Source organism: Halichoerus grypus, chromosome 5 (assembly GCF_964656455.1).
Source record: "Halichoerus grypus chromosome 5, mHalGry1.hap1.1, whole genome shotgun sequence".
In the NCBI taxonomy this organism is placed as follows: Eukaryota; Metazoa; Chordata; class Mammalia; order Carnivora; family Phocidae; genus Halichoerus; species Halichoerus grypus.
The window spans coordinates 76,734,710-76,757,217 of NC_135716.1; the positions used below are offsets into that span (position 1 = coordinate 76,734,710).

Below are 22,508 nucleotides of genomic sequence, written 5' to 3' on the forward strand. Positions count from 1 at the left end.
TGTTAGTCTTTTAAATCTATAATTCTTCCGGAATTGTTTGTTGTATATACTATAAGGTAGATGTCAAAACTGTTTTTTTTTCAGATAGATACCTAGTTGACTCAGTGACATTCATTGAAGAAACAACCCTTTTCTCAATGACACCATTGTCAAAAATTGACCATATATGTGTGAGCCTATTTCTGGACCCAATGGATGGAACATCTATTCTGTTTCATTGGTCTATTTGTTTATGCTTGCACCATAGCACCCTATGTCAAGTACTATAGGTTTATGATAAACTTTGACATTAAAAACTATAAGTCTTTCAACTCTGTTATTTTCTTCAAGATGGTTTATGCTGTTCTTAGTTCTTTTCATTTTCATACAAATTTTAGAATTAAGTTGTTAATTTCTAAAAAAATTATTCTTGGAATTTTGTTTGAGATTGTGTTGAATCTAACATAAATTTGGGGAGAATTGAAATCTTGCAATACTGAATCTTTTATTCCATGCACATCTTATATTTCTCTATTTAGTTCTTTAATTTTCTTTAAATTTTTTGTATAAATTTTATGCATCTTTTGTTAGGTTTATTCCTAAGCATTTTATATTTCTGTGCATTATAAATGTTTTTTTCCTAATTTTTTATTGATGGTTTATAGAAGTTCAAATAATTTTAAATGACATCATTATATTTGCTTCCTTCTTTTAATATTTTATCTGTAGAATCTTTTGAATTTCCCTTAAATAAAATCATGTCTCTGAAAATAATAATAGTTTAATTTTTTTTTCTTTTTCAATCATTATACCTTTGTTTTTTTCTGCCAATCATCTTAATTCAAATTCATACTTCTTGGTTCCTTTCCACAAGTCTCTGGTATTCTTCCTAATTAAAAGAAATCTGTAGGAATACCCACTATGAATATTCCACAGAAATGGAACATATAAATAATTTCCTTAGGCTCAGGGATACATAACTTTCATTGCTTTTTCTATTTTATTCTTTGGGGGTGTGTGCTCAGAGTATATCTATACTGAACCTGCATTTTTTAATTTGTTGCATGTCTTTTTATAACTTGCATTGAGAATTTATTACTGTGGAAAATAAACTGTGGGACTGTAGAGCCCAGTATTTATTGGACAGATTTTGGGGATTCATAGTTCCCTAATTTGTTGTATTCTTTTTTGAAATCTGAAGGGTCAATGAACTTGACTTCTAAACACACTTCCAGCATTGAGTCTATCATTAATGTTATCTTATTGTTGTTTTTCTCAATCATTGTTTTGAGTAAAATTTCAGCCATATGTTGTCATCAAAGGGAATACCATTTTCAAATTAGAATCTGAGTTTCTAAATGGAAGCATTTCTCAATTATGTAACCAAAAATTTCTCTCAAGTAAAAATACAGATCTTTAAAGATATTTTAATAAAATCAAAACCACAAATATGAAATATGGTGTTTAAAGGTATTTGGTGCATTGATAAAGTTCCCTCGAGGACTCTGGATGTTTAAAGCAACAGTTTGATTGAATAGAACAATAAATGCAGGGCTGAGTGTATTTTTTCTCTTTCTTTCTCATCTACTAGAAAAATATAGATAATAGAGCTCATTTATTTCCTTAACATTTCAGAGCTCCACAGATGGGAAAACACAACCCAGTGGAAATTATTTCTGGCAACCTTGAGAAGATATGTTAGCATTTTGTGGCATTTCTTTCAGTGACATGTAAAGCATGGCTTTCCCTCACTGCAGTGTCACAGTGAAGTGTCACAATAAAGCCAAAATAGTGTGCCCTTAGGGAAAACTAGGGAAAGGGACCATTTTCCATGCACACACAAAGGGTAATATTTATTATAAAGCCTTTCATTTTAGCTCCAAATGCTTCCTGGGCCATGGCAATGGAGAAATGCACAGAATGTGAGATTTAAAGCAAATGTTATGTATAAATCTCATGTAATTTATGTAAATATAAATACTATGTAAAAAATTAGAATGCATTTATGGACATACAAGCATGCATAAATCTGTACAGTGTGCTAGGGAGAGAGTTTGTGATGTTGCATTGTGGCAGCATTAGCCTGGTGTTGATGGAGTCCAAGGAGCACTGAACCGGGAGTCAGAACAGTTCTATCTTGACCTATTTTAGTCACTACAAGGACAGATGTTATCTTCTCTATCCACAACATATGATATAGAAATTATTATCCATATTTGAGGGATAAGGAAATTCAATTATTTTTCTCAGATTACACAGATAATATTCCTTAAGAAACTTTATACACAGTATCAAATACAATTTTTAAGCTAAATTTGTACTTTTGATAAAACCTTACATATCCCCTTCATCCTTGCACAGTTCTTATTTGGACCTAAACACTGAACTTGATTTTTACTACCATTAAGTGTCATCTCATTAGGTTCACTCTGCTACTCCAGACTATGGACATTTGGGGGGTCTTAATTACATTTGCAACATGATTCCATTGCTGCAACTCAGTATTATCTCTAGATCTGATGAGTGTCCTATTTATCTGCTCCTCAATCATTGGGCAAAGTGCTGTGATAGGCAGCTCCTTTCCAGTTAGAGAGGTGGCTGGTTGATCCAGGTATTACTTCACTCAGTTGTCAAATGCATGTGGAAATTAACCAAATTAATTGTTTTAATTTGGTAAACGTAGGAAAGAGCATGAGCTTTGGGGTCCAGCAGCCTGGGATTCAAATATCAGCCCCACTGATTACCAGATACATGATTTTGAGAATGATACTTGTCTTTATAAGTAAATTTGGATAACAATATTAACAAGACTAAGTTATGGGTAGTAAATGTTCAGCCTCATTTGTCAAGCATCAAAGAAAGAAATTTTCTGACAGACCAGTTCTTTTTAACTAGTTGCCACCCAGATCTTATTGATCAATGTTTTCTGGTACTGACAAATCTTTGTTTTGATAAACTTTCTTGGTCTCTTTCCCAGAACCAATGGTATGCTTAAATTGGTTTTAAGAATCCACTTTTCTTCCCTGCTTTAATACCTGAATGATATTTGCCAGGAACCACTCTTCTTGGTTTGAGGTAATAGTTTAGTGGTCTTATATATTTTCTGAGCATCTTTGATGCAAGTTCACTTGATTCTGGAGACTTTAACTAGTTTGGAGAAGTTCTTAATCTCACCTCACATACCTAGGAAATGTATCCTTTTTGATATATTTCTCTGTCCCTCTTCCTTCCGAGGTCAGTCTCCTTGACAAAGAAGACTAGTGCTAAGGGTAGTTCTGGTTCTTTATGCCTACTCCTATTATATCATAACCACATGTTGTAGGCTTTTCCATGACAAACCAGCAGATGTAGGTTTCCACTTTCGACAGTCTCCATATAAAGGCAGGTTTTTGCTCCCATAGTCATCTGGTTGTATTCTCTTTTGCTCCATCTTCTGTACAGGGTCACTTTAAATTTGGGCTCATGAGAGAGATTTTGCAAAGGGAAATTAATTTGTTTGGGAACTTCACTGTTCTCTTCGTCAGGATAATTTTCAATTATCCACTTTTTAATATTTTTTGAGAGATTTGTAACCCTCTTGGATTATCTTTCCTTCCAGAGTCTTTTGTTTTTCCTAGAAGGAATAGTGCCCCCTTTTTCTTCCCCTCTGAAGTTTTTTTAAGCTACTGTTCTAAGTTCAAGAATTCATATACAACTATAATCATATTTTATGAATGGGCCACCATCTTTGCATTGATATTCCTGAGAGAACAATTTAAGACTTCTGTTTATTTGATAATATTATTGAGTATTCAATCATTTTTTTGTGATGGAGTAAGTAATATCTCAAATACTCTGAGTCTAAGATTCTCTATTCTGGATCTTTGCTTCTAAATCTCTTGCATTTTTCTTCAAAGGGCATTTAATAAATATCTCTCACAGACTCACTGTGGGCTAAACCCTCTGGTCTTTCTGGATCTTGCCAAGAGAATGTTTGTCTTAACTTCAGCACATAGAGTGATCTGCATTAATTCTGAGTGAGCTATATGTAGGAAATCTGTTTTGAAAGGGCCGCCCGCAGGAGCATTTCCAAATAAAATCATGAGGACAGGAGTAAAGATAAACTGTTGTCCATTTTTGCGAAATCCAATCTTATTTCTCCTCCTTTTATTTGTTTGTTCTGTGTGCCAAATGGGTGAGAATCAGAAGGCAGAATGCCAGGTAACATCTTTTCACCTTTTTTTTTTTTTTAAATGTGTGTGTGTGTGTGTGTGTGTGTGTGTGTGTGTGTGTGTGTGTGACTGGAGATGGGTTGACGGAGTTCCTAGCTTGCCCCTCCTTTTATGCTTTTCTCTTTCAGGTCAAAGCTTGGGATGTGGCATCTCAAGTTTGGTGCGTAACTGCAGCAGAGATAAGCAATTTGGATAGCAAACAACTATTTGAAAAACCTTGTGATTTATCCATACTGGACACGTTTTTTTGTGTCTGGTGGTATATTTTTCACATTAGCTGTTTCTTAAGATTAGCAAACCAGTGCAAATCTTGTTTCATCCCTCCCTGGATATTTAATGTAGTGCCAAGCAAAGCACAGATTAACATATGCTTACTCAGGATTAAGGATGATTTTTTTTTTTTAAACTCTTCTGATAAGCAGTAAAATAGAATCCACACAGTTAGTAGATTCAATGGACAGGCTGTTTTCATTAGTGCCAACAACTAACCCTAAACCCTTAGTACCAGGTTCCACAGGCTTTGGGTTATACTTCATGGGAATCAAATGGCAAGTAGCAGTAAAGTCTTTCTCCATGTTCTTAATTTGCCTCAATCACTACAGCGCTGCATATGATTGCTCCATGGCGAAGAAGAGGAAAGCTGCAGAGCAGGCTTTGGGCGTCCCAGTCAACAAGAGAAAATCCCTGCTAATGAAGCCCCGACACTACAGCCCAAACCTGGATTGCAGAGAAGAATGTGACGACAGGACTGAGGTGGAAGAGGAAGATGGCCTCCAGGAAGCCAGCGATCGCGCCGCCACAGGTAGCAAGCAGGAACAGCCCAGACTTTATCTCCTCCCTGGCTCCAATGCCTGTCTTAACTGATGTAGAACATATAGTCTGTTTGACTATAGAAGCAAATTCCCATTTGAAAGCAAAACCAAACATTTATTTCACTCAGCATCCATTTACTGAGAGCTGATTTTTTATCAGTAACGGCGGAGAGTCTAAATATAAGTCAGAGAGAGTTCTTGCCTGAGTCCATTTTCAGAAGCACAGAATTGGAGTGTGCCTCTTTTTGAGGAAAATAAAACCTACTAAGCCTTAAAGAGTACCTTGACTCCTTAACAGGACAGATGTCTATCCCTGAAAGAACCCTTGAAAATAAAAGGACATATTTAAGCTTAAGGTATCTAAGATATGACATATATAAATGAAGCATTTACTTTGTTGTTTTATAAACTTACAGAATATAATTTTCCCCCCAAATATAATAGGTATTAACAATACAGACTAATGCAGGTGACTTGTGACCTTAATCTTTTCACCATTTTTAAAATAAATACTTACAGCAACGGACTTAGCAGAAGGGACCAAAAGTTGACAGCCTAGATCCTTCATTAGGAAAATAATGTGTTATAGAAAATGTATCACTGTGCCCATTAGTTCTGAAATAATTTTCAATTACCTTTAGGCACACATTATATTTCATGAATTCAATTCTTCACTCACTCACGAAATGCTGTTTGCATGCTAAGTGATATATAGTTACTATTTTGAAATTTTAGGATGTGTTTCTCCCCAGTTCACAGTTACTCCTATTAGGTTCATGGTAGTCACAGTGCCTCCAGGAGTTGGACCATCACCAACCACTTTGTGCTTGAGGCTGAAATTGAAGGACATGCAAAATATCTCAAAAATTTATGAAAAAAATAAATGGAAATCAAAAGCTTGAGTGATTAGAAAATGAAATGAGGTGTACATATAGTCTATGAAATACATTTTTTCTGAATGTGACTTTTTAAGGAATCAAAATATACTAAATATGATGTTATTTGAAAACAAGTATGTATTATACAAACCAAAGGCAAAGGGCTCTTAGATCATAAATATCGATTATAGACAGAATTACAGTAATAGTGAGAGGGATTACTGGAAAAGATGTAAAAGCATACCAACCAACTGAACACAAATGTCAGGGCACAACCATCAGATCTTCAGTAATCTTGGCTTGCAAGTAGTTTGAGATTCTGTAGTGAAAACAAAGTTGTATGCTGATTTGACAGTGTTTAAGCAAATGTCCTGGCTTCTCTGTATTTAGCATATGGCTTAAAGCCTCATCGCTCATCTGTAAATTATAATCATCCTTGACTCATTTTGTTTCTTTGAGTTGGTCAGTTTTTGTTGATTTATGAAAATTGTAGGTTGAATCTAGTATTAGGGAAGGTCCTTGAATCGATGTGGGTTAGACTTGAGGTATAATTCATCTAGTTGACATTAATTCACCGAGTATTTTTTTAAATGGGCATCTTTTACACCAACCCTTTCTTGTAAGTGCCATGAGGACAAGGACTGTATCTGCCCACTGACTTCCTGCCTTTTATGTTAGTTGTGTGATCATCATAGATGCTTAATATCCACCAAGGAAATATTCTGTCAAAATGTACTCAGTGAAACATTCAGTTATAAGCACTGATGGACATCTGTTTGCAGGTTCACAAATGTTTTCTATTTTTATATTTAGCACCGGAAGCACTACTAATAATGAATATGCTGACATTATAGTGGTGGTGGCCATTGTTTTTGAATTCTTAATATATTCCAGGTGCATAAATTATATCACTTAATCCACCTACAATGACATGAGATATGCATGATTATGGTCCCAATTTTACAGATGAGATCATTGAAGACCAAAGAGATTTAATGCTTAAGGTAATGCAGCTTGTAGGTGTTGAAAAGAAGATAATTAGGACAAAATTGAAGGATAAGCAAAATAATTATTTCCCAGCTAACCGTGCTCCATAATCCAATCCTCCCGTGCTCTGACTACCTTCCGAAAGTAGATAGAGCAGTGTTATATAATATCCAATCACAAAGTCACATTTCCAGAAATGACAAGTCACAGATGCTCCTATCCCCAGTTGAAAGACTAAGTTGTCTTCAGTTCTCTGAGCAAGTTACCCACCACTCCCCCCAAAAGGAAAGAGAGCTGAGTTAGTGCCTAACTCGTAATAGGGGCTTTTCACCTGTCGTCTCATTTACTCCGGGTACCCCGAGGTCTTTACCTTGCAGGACTGTGCCCAATTATGCCTTCAGCAGGTGGTCCAGATGATGAAGGGGACAGTGCTTAGGAAGGCTAAGGTCCTGAGCTTGAATCCATTTAATGGCAAACGATGTCTCATACCCTCAGCTGGCTGTCTTTCAAAGAGCGGCAGGTAGGCATTAATGGTGATAGAAGAGAATGTGGACAAAACCGTACAGATACACCTTCACTGGGGCAAACAGAAGACGAGCTTGCAAAGTACTACCAGGAGGTAGGACAACTACCAGGAAGTTTCCCAATGCAGACTAGGAAAAAAAGGGTAACCTGGAAGTGAGATTAGCCACGTGTGTGGAGTACCTCCTCAGTTTCTAAGCTCACATTCATGACTCAGGGAAATCTATCACAATTGTAGGAGCTCTGGGCGCCTGGGTGGCTCAGTTGGTTAAGCAACTGCCTTCGGCTCAGGTCATGATCCTGGAGTCCCGGGATCGAGTCCCGCATCGGGCTCCCTGCTCGGCGGGGAGTCTGCTTCTCCCTCTGACCCTCCTCCCTCTCATGCTCTCTGTCTCTCATTCTCTCTCTCTCAAATAAATAAATAAAATCTTTAAAAAAAAAAAATTGTAGGAGCTCTAGGAGCTGAGATGATCGTTTTAACAAATCTTAACTCTCAACACAATGCAAATAAGGGATAAACCACTCTGATTTTAGAACTTTGAAAGATAAATTCAGTTTTCTAGGGCTTTTATTCCCAGCGAGATTTACATATTCAAGAGACCTGGAAAACTAATTTATCTATACAAGTAACTTTGATAGTTCCAGAAACAGAACTAAAATCCAATTATAATAAAATCCAGTTATATTAAAGGAGTCAAACTCCAAATTTGTGATTTTCAGAGTAGTTTTTAAAGTTGTTTTGGGACAGAACCGCTGACGCATAATGTGAGAATCATTAGCATATGCTTTCTAGGATTACCAGACCCCTTGGAGTAGAGATTTGGTTTCAAGCAAATAAACAAATGTGAACTTTTTCATATCAGGCAAAAACATTTATTTTTTTTTTACTCCATGTCACAGAAGTTGTCATCCAGCTCCGGCCCCTCCTCCTGCCCCACACTTTGAAATCCTTTCAGGAGGAGAAAGGGGTGTGCTAGGTAAACATCCAACCCTCTGAATGTCCCCCCCGCCCCGGCCCCGGGGAATGTGCCCGAGGAATTTTCTGTCCTACACTTTTTTACTGAGAAAGCTGAGGCATGGTTACTTGTTAATTTTTGTCTTGTTATTGCTGTTGATTCATTTTTACATATTTTATTTATAATTTAGGAGTCACTGTTTTTTGATTGAAAGTCAGCTGACAATTGTATTTTAGTATCTTCCTATAAATTTACCCTTGAAAGTACCCAAACTTGGGAAAGTAATGGACTATTAGTATTCTGAACAGTTTCTCCTAAGGGTTGCTTAGGATGTAAACATTAGTCGAGACATATGACCTACCTGGGCTATGGGATTTGGGGTAGCTTGTTGCAGAGGGTTGACCCTGTGTCAGCCCCCCACCCCCACCCCCGCCGCTACTGGCTAGCTGTGTGATCTTGAGCAAGCCCCTAGCCCCTTAGAAAATCATTTCCCTTCTGTAAAATGGAGCAGAAAGTCCCTTTCTTGTCATTACCTTAAAGATTAAATGCAATAAAGAACTGAATACCATGCCAAGAACATAACAGTTTATTGTCCTAGGATGTCACTGGATCATCCTCATTTAAAAGATGAGGACCCAGGATTCAGGAAACACAGGCCTGCCCCAAGGTCACACAGGCAGGTGGTGCTGGGCCAGCAGTTCAGCCCCAGTCTCTGGACCTCAAACCCACTGAGGTCTCCCCTCCACGTTGTGCACTGTGCATTGAAGCTCCAGTTTCTGAAAACAGTTGATGAGCAGTTCTATAGCATGCGTGGCCCGGGTGGTAAACTGGCCGAGCCTCCTTCACACTGTGGACTGTGCCCTCTCTCAGGGATCAGTTTCACTACTTATTCTAAACAGAACACAAGCCCCACCTCATTTATGTGGAGGGTCCCATGTATCCCCTGCCGTTACTATCCTCTGAACTTGTATCTGGGGAAGGGAGAAGACAGATGTCATTTACTGAACACCTGTTGTGTGGCACCTGCTTTGCGTGGGCTCCCGTGTCAACTCCACAGCGTGCCTCACTATGTGAATGAGGACACAGGGTTCAGAAAGGTCAAGGATGCCTTTGGGGGTTGCACGGACTTGAGCACGCAAGCCCAGAATCAAAACGAGGTTAGTTGTTTCAATGACCAAGGTACAAAATGAATCACCAGGCCACCCATGAAAAGAAAAACACACTAGTGTAAACACGTAGGCAGCCCATTACAAAGCTAAGAGAAACAAGAACCTCATCACGGATCTGTCAGGTTCAAAAGCTAACTCGACTTTTTTTTTTCTTCTAATGACAGCGAAAGCCAGAGAGGGGTGTGTATATGGAAAGTTGGTTTGCAGATTTGCGGAACATCCCTGGAAACCACCGCGTACAATGCACGTAGGCACCTCTATCGGCAGGACTCCTCTCTTTCTGAAGAATAATTAATAAATATTTTCTTTTAGCATATAACAAACAGTTGAACCAAACAATTATGTAAACTGGAAATGACCCAAAATGCTAGCAGTTGGCAGCAGCACAGTGAAACGCATTGTCGTGCACATGTGCGTTTTTGTCACTCCCGCCTCTCTGGTGATCTGCACTTAATAGGAATATTTTAAACTATGTAGCTAAGCAACAGAGGTAATTGTTGCTTTCTAGAGCTTTTGTTAGCACTCTAACACAGCCCAAATATGCATAATTAGGTATAATGTCTATAAATCATTATTGTACACATGTGGGTAGTTAAGTGGAGTGAGAGAATAGTTCAATGAATTGAGCATATTCACTGAAAATGCTTTTTATTTGTTTTCTGTAGTTCATAATACTTTAAAATTATCATAACCCTTTACACTTTCTCCTAATAGCCAACCGTGATATTGAGAAAAACTTCATTTGCATTTTAGGCTATGTTTAATATATTATTTAAACCTGGAATTCCTCTGATATGAATTCCGAAGGGAATAGACCATCCTATCACATATGATGTGCTTGTTTATCCAGCCTCTTTTCTAGGAAGTAAAATGTTAAATTTTTCAGTTTATGTTGAATAGATCCCAACAAAAGACTGCACCCTATAATCAGCATTATTTAAAGGGGCTAGTGTTGTGACTAAATTCTTCCCTTCATCCAAAAATGCTTTTAGTTACTATGGCAATATTTACTTGATCCTGGCAGCCCAGTGTTGATTTAGGGAGATAATTGCCAGAAAGGAAGATGATGGAGATGTATTTTTGAGTGTCCTTGTCAGAGACAATGTTTATAAAAAATTAAATGAGACCAAAAAAGGCACATTGTCTCCTGCACAGGCACCCTCTCCTGCAGCTATCACACAGGATGGCTGTCCTTTTCTTCCCTCCAAAGATGTTTATTAACACACTTGGTGTCTTTCACAGTCTTTAAGGGGGCTTATTATTTTGTGTTGCCCATCCCCCACTTTGCCTTCAGAGACGCAGAAATGGTCCTGCTTCTTTTTTTTTTTCTTCTTCTTCTTCTTCTTTTTTTTTTGTCTTAGTGAATATAAGGGGACCATTCCTGGGTTGTCTGGCGCTTTTCACAGCCACATGTATGCTGGGTGTCATGCTCCCCAGACCACTGTGCTTGCTAAACCAGGGCTGCTGGGTCACTAGCAGATCTGCACCCTGAATTGCACCCTTAATTGGTGTGTTTGCATTGGGACAGGCTTGAGTAGGCTATCATTATATATATATATACACACACACCCACATACATGTGTGTATATATATGCATATACATGTATATATATACATATATACATATACATATGACTATACACACACACATACTGTCACTGCAGCTGGACCACTGCAAGAGTGAAGCGGATAACACTGACAACTGGACCGGGACAGATCCAGTGGACTATCCTGGACAGACTGGCACGTGGAGACCTGTTCTTAGTCCCAAGGCTCTTTGACTGTTAAGACTCCAGTCGGCCCACTACTGAAAACAATTAATGTTCTACATACTCCAACCATCTCCACCTCTCGTCTCATTGCCTTCTTACACAAATGCATGCAAGTACCAGGCCAGAAAATGTGTCACTATTTTACATATTTGATCATGCTGGAGAGCCTGGGTGGCTCAGTCGGTTAAGCTTCCAACTTTCTGATTTCAGCGCAGGTCATGATCTCAGGGTTGTGAGATCGAGCCCCGTGGTGGGCCCTGTGCTCAGCACAGAGTCTGCTGGAAATTCTCTCCCTCTGCTCTCAATCTCTCTCTCTTTCAGTCTCTCTCTTTCTCTCTCTCTCAAATAAATAAATAAATAAATAATCCTTCTTAAAAAAGATATTTGATCATGCTAATTCTCCCATTTACTTGTATTTCCCTTGGCATGGAATTTCGGTGTGACAGTTCTGAAAGTCAACAGGAAGCCTTGAAAGCTTTAGAACTCTTTTAGTTATCATCTGTATGTGGATGTATTTTATCTTTTAGCTAACATTCCATAAAATCTGGAAGTATGTTTGAGAAACTGTGGAGGTAGTGAACATAAACCAAATAATATATTACAAGTTAAAAAAAAGATAGCAGAAAGGGAAAAATGAAGGGGGGGGAAATCGGAGGAGGAGACGAACCATGAGAGACTATGGACTCTGAGAAACAAGCTGAGGGTTCTAGAGGGGAGGGGTGTGGGGGGATGGGTTAGCCTGGTGATGGGTATTAAAGAGGGCACGTACCTGAATGGAGCACTGGGTGTTATACGCAAACAATGAATCATGGAACACTACATCAAAAAAAAAAAAAAAGTTTGAAAATACATTGCCATGCTAACAGAGAAATCTGATGAATGTTTCCTTTATAATGCGTAGTATTATGCATATTTGATTTCCTTCTGGTTGGCTAGGATTTGCAAATATAAGAGGTGCAATAACAACAATTTCACATTCAGCACTCTGTTATTGTTAAGTATCTATTTCAGTATCCTGGAAACAATTAGCTCTTAATATGCTGAAAATTCTACTAGCTCACTTCTTTAAATGCAACTCTCAGAATATTAAGATCTGTTTTGTTTTGTTTCATATTCATTCATATATATTTTTCTCTTCAGTGTTTAGAAAATTGATAGAGCCCACATATTCGCATATTGTACTTACTGTGTAAATATATATAAATCTATCTCTCATCTACATATTCGTGCAATTTTCTTAAAATATCTTTTGCTGTTGTTTTTTAAATATCGGCTTTCTTTTTCCATAGAAGAAATCGCGATAAAACCTATGGATGAGAACCTTCATTCGACTGCACAAGACAACTCCGATGGGAAGGAAGACAGATATGGCTGCTATCAGGAGCTCGTGGTCAAATCTTTAATGCACTTGGGGAAATTTGAAAAAAATGTTTCTGTTCAGACCATAAGTGAGAATTTAAATGACAGTGGCATCCAGTCTCTAAAAGCAGAGAGTGATGAAGCTGATGAGTGCTTTATGATTCATTCTGATGATGGAAAAGAAAAAATCGATGATTCCCAGCTTCGGTTCTGCTCCTCAGATGACAGTGAGAGTAACTCTGAAAGTGTGGAGAATGGTTGGGACAGTAGCTCCAACTTCTCAGAAGAAACCAAACCACACAGGGTCCCAAAGTATATTTTAGTGGATAATAGAAAAGACCTATTGGAAGTTCCTGAAATAAAAACTGAAGGTGACAAGTTTATCTCTTGTGAAAACATGTGTGATTCTGAAACAGAAAGGAGAGACCCACAGACTGCTCACATGGAACCGCGGGACAGCAAAGCCCAGCCCTCATTCACTGGGACGGAGGAAGAAGATAACGAGTGTCTGGCAGCCATGACAGAAGAGTCTGTTGACCTGGAGAAGGCGAAGGGGAACTTGAGTTTGCTGGAGCAGGCGATTGCTCTCCAGGCTGAGCGAGGCTGTGTTTTCCACAACACCTACAAAGAGTTGGACAGGTTTCTGCTGGAACACCTTGCTGGGGAAAGGAGGCAGACCAAAGTTACTGACATGGGTGGAAGACAAATCTTTAACAATAAACGTAAGACACATTTTTTTTTTTGCATTTATTTTAGGAATAAAATTGCTTTGAGGGTTGGAAGAAAATTTAGTAAGGTTTGATTACCACTTCCAGATAGTTTTTGACAACTTGATGCACTTTAAAAACTAATTCATATTATAAAATAAACTATTTCTTTTTTTTCTCTCTCTCTCTCTGCTCTCTAGGTTGTTCTTAAATCAAGCTTGGTCAGTTTTGCAATGTTTTTACACACAAAAAAAGAATCATTGCCTCTTTTTCTCTTAATTTGACAGCTTTTAAAAAATATATAGTACTTGTACAGTACTATATTGGACATGTTAGAGGTACATTAGTACTTTTTGGATTTTAAATCATTTTATTAATCAGATCAATTCCAGAAATTTAATTTTTCTTTCCCACTTTCTTTCTGGGATCATCTGACTCCTTTGGAGCTTCAAAATAATGCCAAGCTACTGGCAAGTCAGGCAGGATAAAACTGGATGTTAATGCCTTTATAAGCCTATGCTTTTACCAGTTCTCTAACTCAGGGCCACAAATATCTGGTCCAAACATGAATGAGAAGAATAAATGTGCTTGGAGGAGGCCTTAAAACTGTTCCTCAACTTTAGCGAAATTGTGTCCCGTCCCCCATAATGCTACTCCACCCCCCAAGCTGAGTCTTACACCAGATGGGCCTGGTGATAATTCCCAAATGGTGGTTCTCAAGTGCCTAGAAGGCTTGTTTAAGATGGGTATTTCCAGGATCCTATCAGACTTACTGCTCCAGAACTTGCATTTTTTTAAGCGTGTTTTTCAGATGATTCTTGCGTACCTTAAAATCTAAGAACCATAGAATTAGAAATATCTTAAAGAAAATCAAGATCGTGGCCCCAGGGAGCTTACAAGAATAATATGTTAGTTATGGTTTGGATGATCTGCTTGCTGAGATTTATGCAGAAATGAACTGTATATTTTGTCACGTTGGGTCTATTTTAGTACTCACCTACAATCTTGTCAATTATTGTCTTGCAGCTCAGAGCTGAGAAAACAAAACAAAGAATAAAATACCATGTAGTGAGGAGCAAGATAATAATACTATGCAAACACACTGCCAGGGTTGAGATCAAGACAGAATATCAATGAACAGTGTGTGGTTTGGGACAGGACCCACTATGAACTTTGTGCACTCTACTAATATGCAACTTGCTAAACTTGCCTGTGTGCATGTTTGTTTGTTTGTTTTTTATGGACTACAAAACCAAAAAAAAAAAAAAGATAAAATTGACTTCAAATCCCAAAACGTCATAATTTGCCATCTACTATATTTCGTTCATTCTAAGATACACAGTTTTCCCATTTTAACATCTCTGAAATCAGAAGGGTATGCCATAATTTAATTTTCAATAATTTTTTTCTTTCTTGCTAACACACAAAATGATGTTCCATGTTACAGTTGATGATACCTTCCAGCCAGTGAAATTCAGTGTTTGGAGAATCTTTAATTATTTGTGCCATACCTTAAAACATTTAACAATCCTTTGGTCATTTTTATAAAACTTAAAAATTTTTGTTTTCAAAAACCAACAAGGCAGTAGAATCTGTGTTTGTAAACATGGGTGATATAAGATTTAGAGAGTTACGAATGAGGCTGGCTAACTTAACAGTATATCCTATTGGGTGAGGCATGGTCCTGCCTTTTGGTATTCAAAGTCTATGCAAGAAGATCCAGACCAGACTAGTATGAAACAGGCAAAAAGAGGTAAAGCCCATAATGCACGGGAATTATAGGCTTCATCTAGAGGATACTTGCAGCGTCCAAATTAGGTATTCGCCCTCCTGTTCCTTGTCCCGGATGTGGGAGCCAATGGCTTCTTTCTCTGGTGTGCATTCCATGCTCATAGGTCAATACTTGTACTGACTGACAATTCATGCTCTCCACAATACCATCCTAATTTCCCTTATACCTCGGGTATGCGACCCTGCTGTTAAAGGAGAGAGCACTAGCATTTTAAAATATCGTTTTACCCAAGCGTTCATATGAGTCAGCAATTCTAAAAAAAAAAAAAAAAAGTTTGACTATCTTGTTGCTACTAAGCATTTAGTGAGACTTTAGGTCAAAGCGCATGTGGAGTCACCATAGAACTTATTGTACAGCCTAAGACACTTTTCAGAGCCAAGGGGAGTGCTATGAACAACCGCAGGGTATTATCAGGTGCAAATAAGACAGTCCCAGGCATACGGGCGTGTAAGGTCACCAGAGGATAAGGTCACCCTCATTATGCAGCATTCAGCAAAGAAAATTAAAGGAGAGGAAGAGCCAGGCCTGAGAGTCACCTGAGAGCTCAAGCTCTGGCTTCTTATCATGCAAACAGGTTCTGCCCCACAGAGCATTTCATGGCATCTGTCTCGCCCAGCAGAGGAAGCTTGCAGATTGTCAGAGGACCACACCTGGTCAGGTGCCAGCCCTGCCTTATCTCCCACACCCTCTCTGGCTTCCTATAGACAAATAATGTGGCAAGGAGGGGAAATGCGCGGCGCCAAACCTTTCAATGTGGTTTAGAAATGTGGCCTCAACTGGACCAGGTCCAAGGGAGGAAGGGCATCAAAATCCACCTTGCTTCTCCTTGTTTCTAATTCCCTCTCGTACACGGTGTCAACCCCCCTAATGTCACTTGAATCAAACTTCAAGGATTTTCGACTCTCCGTCTACAGATATTATAGGCCTAAAACAACTTCAAATTTGGCAACATTTTTGAATTAAGTAAAATATATAGCCATAAAATCATAGAACATGTCAAAACTCTTAATATGCCTCTTTGCTTCTTGCAAAAGACAGAGAACAGTCCCAGTACCATGGCATTTAAGTCCTGTCTCTCATGAAACATAAATGTCTGCTACTCAAGGCATCCCTGTCTTTGGGCTGTTCATTTCTCTCTTTCGATTTCCAGTTTTCTCTCTGCTGACCTTCCCTCCCAGGCAGTGTGTGCCTAACTGGAAGGATCCTTGGCTCCTCCTCCTGTACTGAAAGCATGCCCCCAAATAATTGCATTACATACAACCTGCTGTGCCCATCTGCCCAGGACCGTTTATCATCCAACGACTGGGGTGCTGTGGTATCACAGAAGCACTTCTGCTCATCGCAATATTCCACCCCGGAGACGGCTGTCGCATCCCGCGACATTGCTCTGCTCTCGGTACCACGCTTGGAGCAGGAGCATATGGGCCCTCCACATCCTCACACGGCAGGACTCTGCCCCCTAGTCCACCACCGGCAGCTTTCCTAAGGCAGGATCACACAGATTATTTATTTTCGCTCTCAGCATCAAGTGGATTCATTATTCGTGATACTTCGTGTTCTGAGAAGCCTGCGGCCAGCCTCCAGTCCACACTGGTCCTTTCTCTGAGGCCCCCGTGCCCGTTGTGATGCTGGTTCCGGCAATGCTGAGTGACAAGCTTGCCCCAGTGATTGGTACATCATTCCAGGCACAGGTTAGGGGGGTGATCTGGCCTCCAAGGAGGCATTTCTGTTTTAAGTTTATGTACTTACTATCTGGATCACGAATATGAAAATGTCTACAGAAGGCCTCTTCTCTGTTAGCTCTAACCCCACCAATATTCATGATAATCCTCATTTATTTTACATATTTATATAGCTTTTCATCTAAGCCTCAACAAAGTGTGCACCGGAAGATTAAAACCCCAGCTTGTCTTCCGCCCTCCCCCTCTAGGCCGATGCCCCGTGGTAACCTGACAAGCGGTGTTACAAGGTGCCCCTTCTCTCCACCCCGTGGCACCTCCCGCACCCCAAAGTTCTTGGCGGCGCAGACCACTCAAGGCCGTCCCCACTCTGTATTCCCATACCTCCTGGAACATTTCCTTGCCAGGCCATCTTCCTATCGCCTGGGTTTTCAGTTTCTGCATTCAGAGTAAAATGAATGCTGCTTCTCCGTAGGGGCTCTGTACTGATCCAAAGAAGCAAAGCATCGGGGTTTGGGGATCTGGGCCCTCTGCAGCACTGCCGATTGCGTGGCCATAGCACACAATGGCATCGTTGACTCCCTTCCTAACTCTGGCCAGAGCGGGCTCTGCACACATGTGGGAGTAGCCACTTGGCCCTGGAACCTTAGGGCCATGGGAGGCCAGGGACCCGCAGGGACAAGACGAGAGCAGCCTTTCTCGGATATGGTGGCTTCTTTGTTTTATCATTTTGAATCTGGCTTTCTTGAGACCCTTTCAATGAGAGATAGGTTTGGTTTAAATACATTCTTCTTCTTTCTCAATTTTTTTTTTTTTTTCCTTTTCGGGAGCCTGTGCATCCTCTGCCTCTGGCGTAGGGTTCATTTTTCATAATGAGACTCTAACTACAATATGTGACATGACAACTTAAAACCATCTCTGTATTTTAACACTCCCTTGCCCTGTGTCAGCCTTTGCTTAGAAAACCAAGAAAATTGAAAACATTTTTTATGCTTCCACAGGTCTTAGTTGAGGGTCTTATTCAAGGCAATGTGAGAAGAATGTTTATGCTGTAAAAAACTGAGCGAAGTGAGAATGTCACCTTGCAAGGCCACTCTAGTGAATGGGGAGGGAAAGAAGAAGAGCCAAATGAATTTCTTGATTTAATTTCTCTGTAGATTCACCGAGGCCCGAAAAGAGGGAGACCAAGTGCCCTATCCCCGGGTGCGATGGCACCGGACATGTGACAGGACTCTACCCCCACCACCGCAGCCTTTCGGGGTGCCCCCACAAAGTGCGGGTTCCCCTGGAAAGTGAGTACAACTTATCCCTAAAACCAGTGGGCTTCTTCTTTTATGCGCCACAGCATCATGATCTTATCCTCTTTCTCCTCCAATGTGGAATTCGGAATGGAAATAGAAAGTTTCCTTTCTGTGTCAAGACAATTTCCATCTAGCTGGGTGTTTAGTCAGTGTATTAATAGAAAACTTGGGGGTACAATTAGGACAGTAGATCAGGAGACAGCCAACATTGAGAAGAAAATTTGTTACGGTTCCTGAGAGAAGGGGATGTGCCACGCCAGGCAGGGCCACACAGGCGGGCACCAGGTCATCAGGGGCCAGGGTGGGGGCGGGGGGAAACATGGTTTCTGTGGGAAGGAGCAGAGTAAGCAGGCTGAGGACTGGCTAGTTTGACTTCTTTCAGTAGGCTCCAAAGCTTAGGGGTTCTCTGTTGGTGTCTGATACCTGGCAGGTGGAGAGTGTGAGTCTAATAAAGGAGGCAGCTGGGTGTGGGCTGACAATTGGTTGGTTTACCTTTGAAAGGGCGGTCTCTCCAGGGTTTGCAAGGCCCCAGATGACAAAATATCAGAATGCAGAAAATAAAAGGCATGGTTAATACACCGTGGACTGCATAGTCCTTTCTCACCCAGAGTGTGGCTGCCTTAAGCCCAGCAGCAGTCTTAGCCTCAGTGCATCATCTAAATATAAGAAGTGCATCCCAGGGGCTCCTGGGTGGCTCAGTTGGTTAAGCATCTGACTGTTGATCTCCCAGCTCAGGTCTTGATCTCAAGGTTGTGAGTTCAAGCCACGAGCTGGGCTCCACACTGGGCCTGGAGTCTTCTTAAAAAAAAAAAAAAAAGTGCATCACATCACCACTGTCCTCCTTACTTCCCATCTCCCCGTTCCTTGTAGGAACTTGTGTTGCCTGCCATGTCTCCCCAGGGCATCCTGCAGTAGCAGAGGGCCTTGGGCAAGAGCAAACATTTGTTTGCTTTGCCCTGCTGTGAGCTAGGAAACTGGAGGAGAAGGAAAGGGCTGCCTTCTAAGTTTTGAAGTATCAATGTGCTACATCCTCTACTATTTTAACCTACATACTGAAACACCTTTGGTTCATACAAACCATGGTGGTATGAATGCCTCAGCATCACCCTTCTTGAAAGCACAGTTTTACAGATCAGTGAGTCTAATCTGTTCAGCACTGTCCCAGTAGATTAGCAGTTCCTCAAAGTGATTACCTGGTTGTTCACTCAACCACGCTCTTTCACCAATAACTGAGTGGTAGTGGGGTGGGTAGTGGGGAGCAATGGACAAGATTCAAAGTAATATCTCTTAGAAAATAAAGAAGACTATATTCAGAAGTTCACACTGTGGGGAAAAGATAAAAGGAACTACTTGACAAATAATGTTCTCCATCCATTCTTCCAAGGAAAAGCACATAAATGTAAAAGGAAGGTTATGAGCCTCTCAGTTTAAGTTAAATAGAAACGGCATAGTCTTATTTAAGTCTAGTGTTAACCATGACATGAAGTTTATTAGAGAAACTAAAACTTGAACAAACTTGCTGAATTTAATTTATGAAGTTCTTAAGTGCCCATTAATTTCAACCCAAACATCTATGGGAGGAAGAATGGCAGATTATATAACCAAATTCTTTTGAATGCAACGTTGAGAAGTCAGTTTGTCAGTGTGTTATGTATTCATGGTATACTATTCTTTTCTTTTTGTGATATTTTGTGCTTAGTTCTTGCCATGCATGAAAACGTGCTCAAGTGTCCCACCCCGGGATGCACAGGAAGAGGGCACGTGAACAGCAACCGCAACACCCACAGGAGGTAATTGTGATGAGATGCTACACTTTTACCTTACAAAGGGAAGTGAGAGAAACTTTCCACCGAGAAAATAAGCAATTAACAATGTGTCATCAAAATCGCTGGATCAGTATCAAATATGTTACCACTTGAAATAGATAACAAATATTCTCAATGTGTGCAGAGTAAAAAACAAACAAAAAAAACCACAATTTACTTTCCTAGAAATTTTCATTTAGCAGCCAGTTATGCAAACAAAAAATGTTATATTTGAAGACTAGAATTATACATTCATATAGTCACACAAATAGAACATGTTCTTTTTTGCTCTGGAACTTTACCATAGCCGTTTTGACACTGAAAAGAGTTGCGTAGGGTTTATCTTGGATCCCATCCAATAAGCATTAACAAGGTACCAAAAGGGCTTTGATCTACTGTGGTTCTGACTATAAGCCAGGAGGAAGGTAAACATCATTTCATCTCATTGAGATTCATTACATTGAGATTGCTACTCACTTAAAACACATATGTGCATTTGTATACAAACGTATTGTGTATGCAAATGTTTTTGGTGGAAATGCCTATTGTTTTATTTGTACTTTATACTGTGTATCTATTATGTGCTCACAAGATACTATGTGACTCATAGCATATTGCCAGAAAACTTCATGTTCTATACTTTAAACTGATTTAAAATTAAGTCCCTAACATTTTTCTAAATATCTTAAGATAAATCATGGAATTATCATGCTAAAATCTATAGCTGGGCACATTGCAGTTGGAGTGGGTGCATTTCTACTTAAAATGTTATGGAGTTTCAGAATAATTCCCTTACATAATTTTCCGATTTTAAAAATGAGTTCATTACTCATCACTTTTGAGATGGAAATGGGGGGCAAACGTTGACACGGTAGTTTACAAAACCTTTTTGGAATCTATTAGCATGAGAAAGGTGCTAAATGAACTATTAATATGTCTTAACATTTAATGTGTGCTAAGTATGCTGTGAGGTACATGCCAAAGCAAATTACTTTATCTTTTTAACCCAAATCGTCCCTTTTTATTTTTTTTTTAACAGTCTTTCTGGTTGTCCAATTGCTGCAGCTGAAAAATTGGCAATGTCCCAGGACAAAAATCAGCTTGAGTCTCCCAAAACCGGGCAGTGTCCTGACCAGGTTCACAGGTATGACCCTCCCTTGCATTCCTAGTAGTCTGTCCGTGCCTCAATGGGTCCGTCACCCCTCGTGTGCCAGTTCACTATGGCCCGACCTTCGTTCGCAACTACCGATTTCTATTTGAGAGGCTGGTCTAGTTAATCATACTCTCACTTAAATGAACTGCTAGACCCTCCAGAAGTTTAACATGAAATTAACCTGTATGTAAAGGTAACATAATGTGGATGAATCTAAAGGAAATAAAGTATATAACATACATTAATCAAAATTCTGTGTCACTAAATACAACCCATCCCACTAGTCAGGTAAGCTCTCCCAATGATTGATTAACATTTCTGCCTGCAGATAATGCTTTCATAAGTCGCTCACACCCACCCAAAATATATGATGTTATATATTCGTTCCTCTGTTCCAGCTCTACAGATAATTTAAGACAAAAATTCATTCCATGAATTGATAAGTATTAATGAAATATCTCCTGTTTGCCCCAGGTACTTCACAATCTCCAGCAGTTTGGAAGACCTTACTTACACTTAAATAATAAACCACATGTGATGACACAATGTGAAGTTACACATTTATTTTTTTTTAAAGATTTTATTTATTTATTTGACAGAGAGAGACATAGCAAGAGAGGGAACACAAGCAGGGGGGAATGGGAGAGGGAGAAGCAGGCTTCCTGCGGAGCAGGGAGCCCGATGTGGGGCTCAATCCCAGGACCCTGGGATCATGACCTGAGCCGAAGGCAGACGCTTAACCACCCAGGCGCCCCTGAAGTTATACATTTATTAATAATAAATCATATAGGTAGGAAAAGTGATTTCAGGATTAAAACAGATGACCAGATCTTCACTGTTACTAAAACACTGAAATGCAACATTGTTATTAGGAGTATTTTCAAGATATGGCTTCCCTTAATATTTGCTCTTATAGATTTAATTAAAAGAGTCAAAATCAGATGAGTGAACATATGTCAAGCAAAGATCATGAATTACTGAATAACTAGCAATTAAAAATCTTAACAACAAGGTTTTTGGTTAATATGACCATATCCTCTAGTTTCTCCATAAGTAAGTTATTTATCAAATATAGAAATGGCATTTAGTTTTATTTTGTTAATTTCTTAAAAAACAAATTTGTTTTAGACTAGAATGCTGGTATATTAGGGGTATAAACCAAGTTACATATCTAATAATAAGATCAACTAATTATTTAATATTTTTATGTAGCAGTTAAAATGTTTTTTACATAATCCAAGAAATATCATTGAAATTTTGACATTCTGATGATTCAGGCATGTTTTGGTGGAAAACAAAAGAAAAACATATATGTTCTTTTGATACTGCTAAATCCCAAAAGGTGTATTTGTTTATGTTCATTTACCATTAGACTATGTTTGTGTTTTTCTTGGCTGGAATTGGTGCTACACAAATATGATGCCCT

The 22,508-nt window shown here is 39.3% G+C and overlaps 1 protein-coding gene across 4 annotated transcripts in view; it reads left to right on the forward strand.

Moving 5' to 3' along the window:
- ST18 (ST18 C2H2C-type zinc finger transcription factor) overlaps positions 1 to 22,508 on the forward strand; it is a 113,355-nt gene that overhangs the window by 37,455 nt on the left and 53,392 nt on the right. For 3 of the 4 annotated variants that reach the window (XM_078072390.1, XM_036099463.2, XM_036099466.2), the window contains 5 exons: positions 4,793 to 4,992; positions 12,576 to 13,367; positions 17,981 to 18,115; positions 19,824 to 19,914; positions 20,969 to 21,073. In XM_078072390.1, the coding sequence (XP_077928516.1) occupies positions 4,793 to 4,992; positions 12,576 to 13,367; positions 17,981 to 18,115; positions 19,824 to 19,914; positions 20,969 to 21,073 (1,323 nt within the window). Of the gene's footprint in view, positions 1 to 4,331; positions 4,351 to 4,792; positions 4,993 to 12,575; positions 13,368 to 17,980; positions 18,116 to 19,823; positions 19,915 to 20,968; positions 21,074 to 22,508 lie in introns of those variants that run through there. The other variant, XM_078072389.1, reaches the window with a different exon arrangement.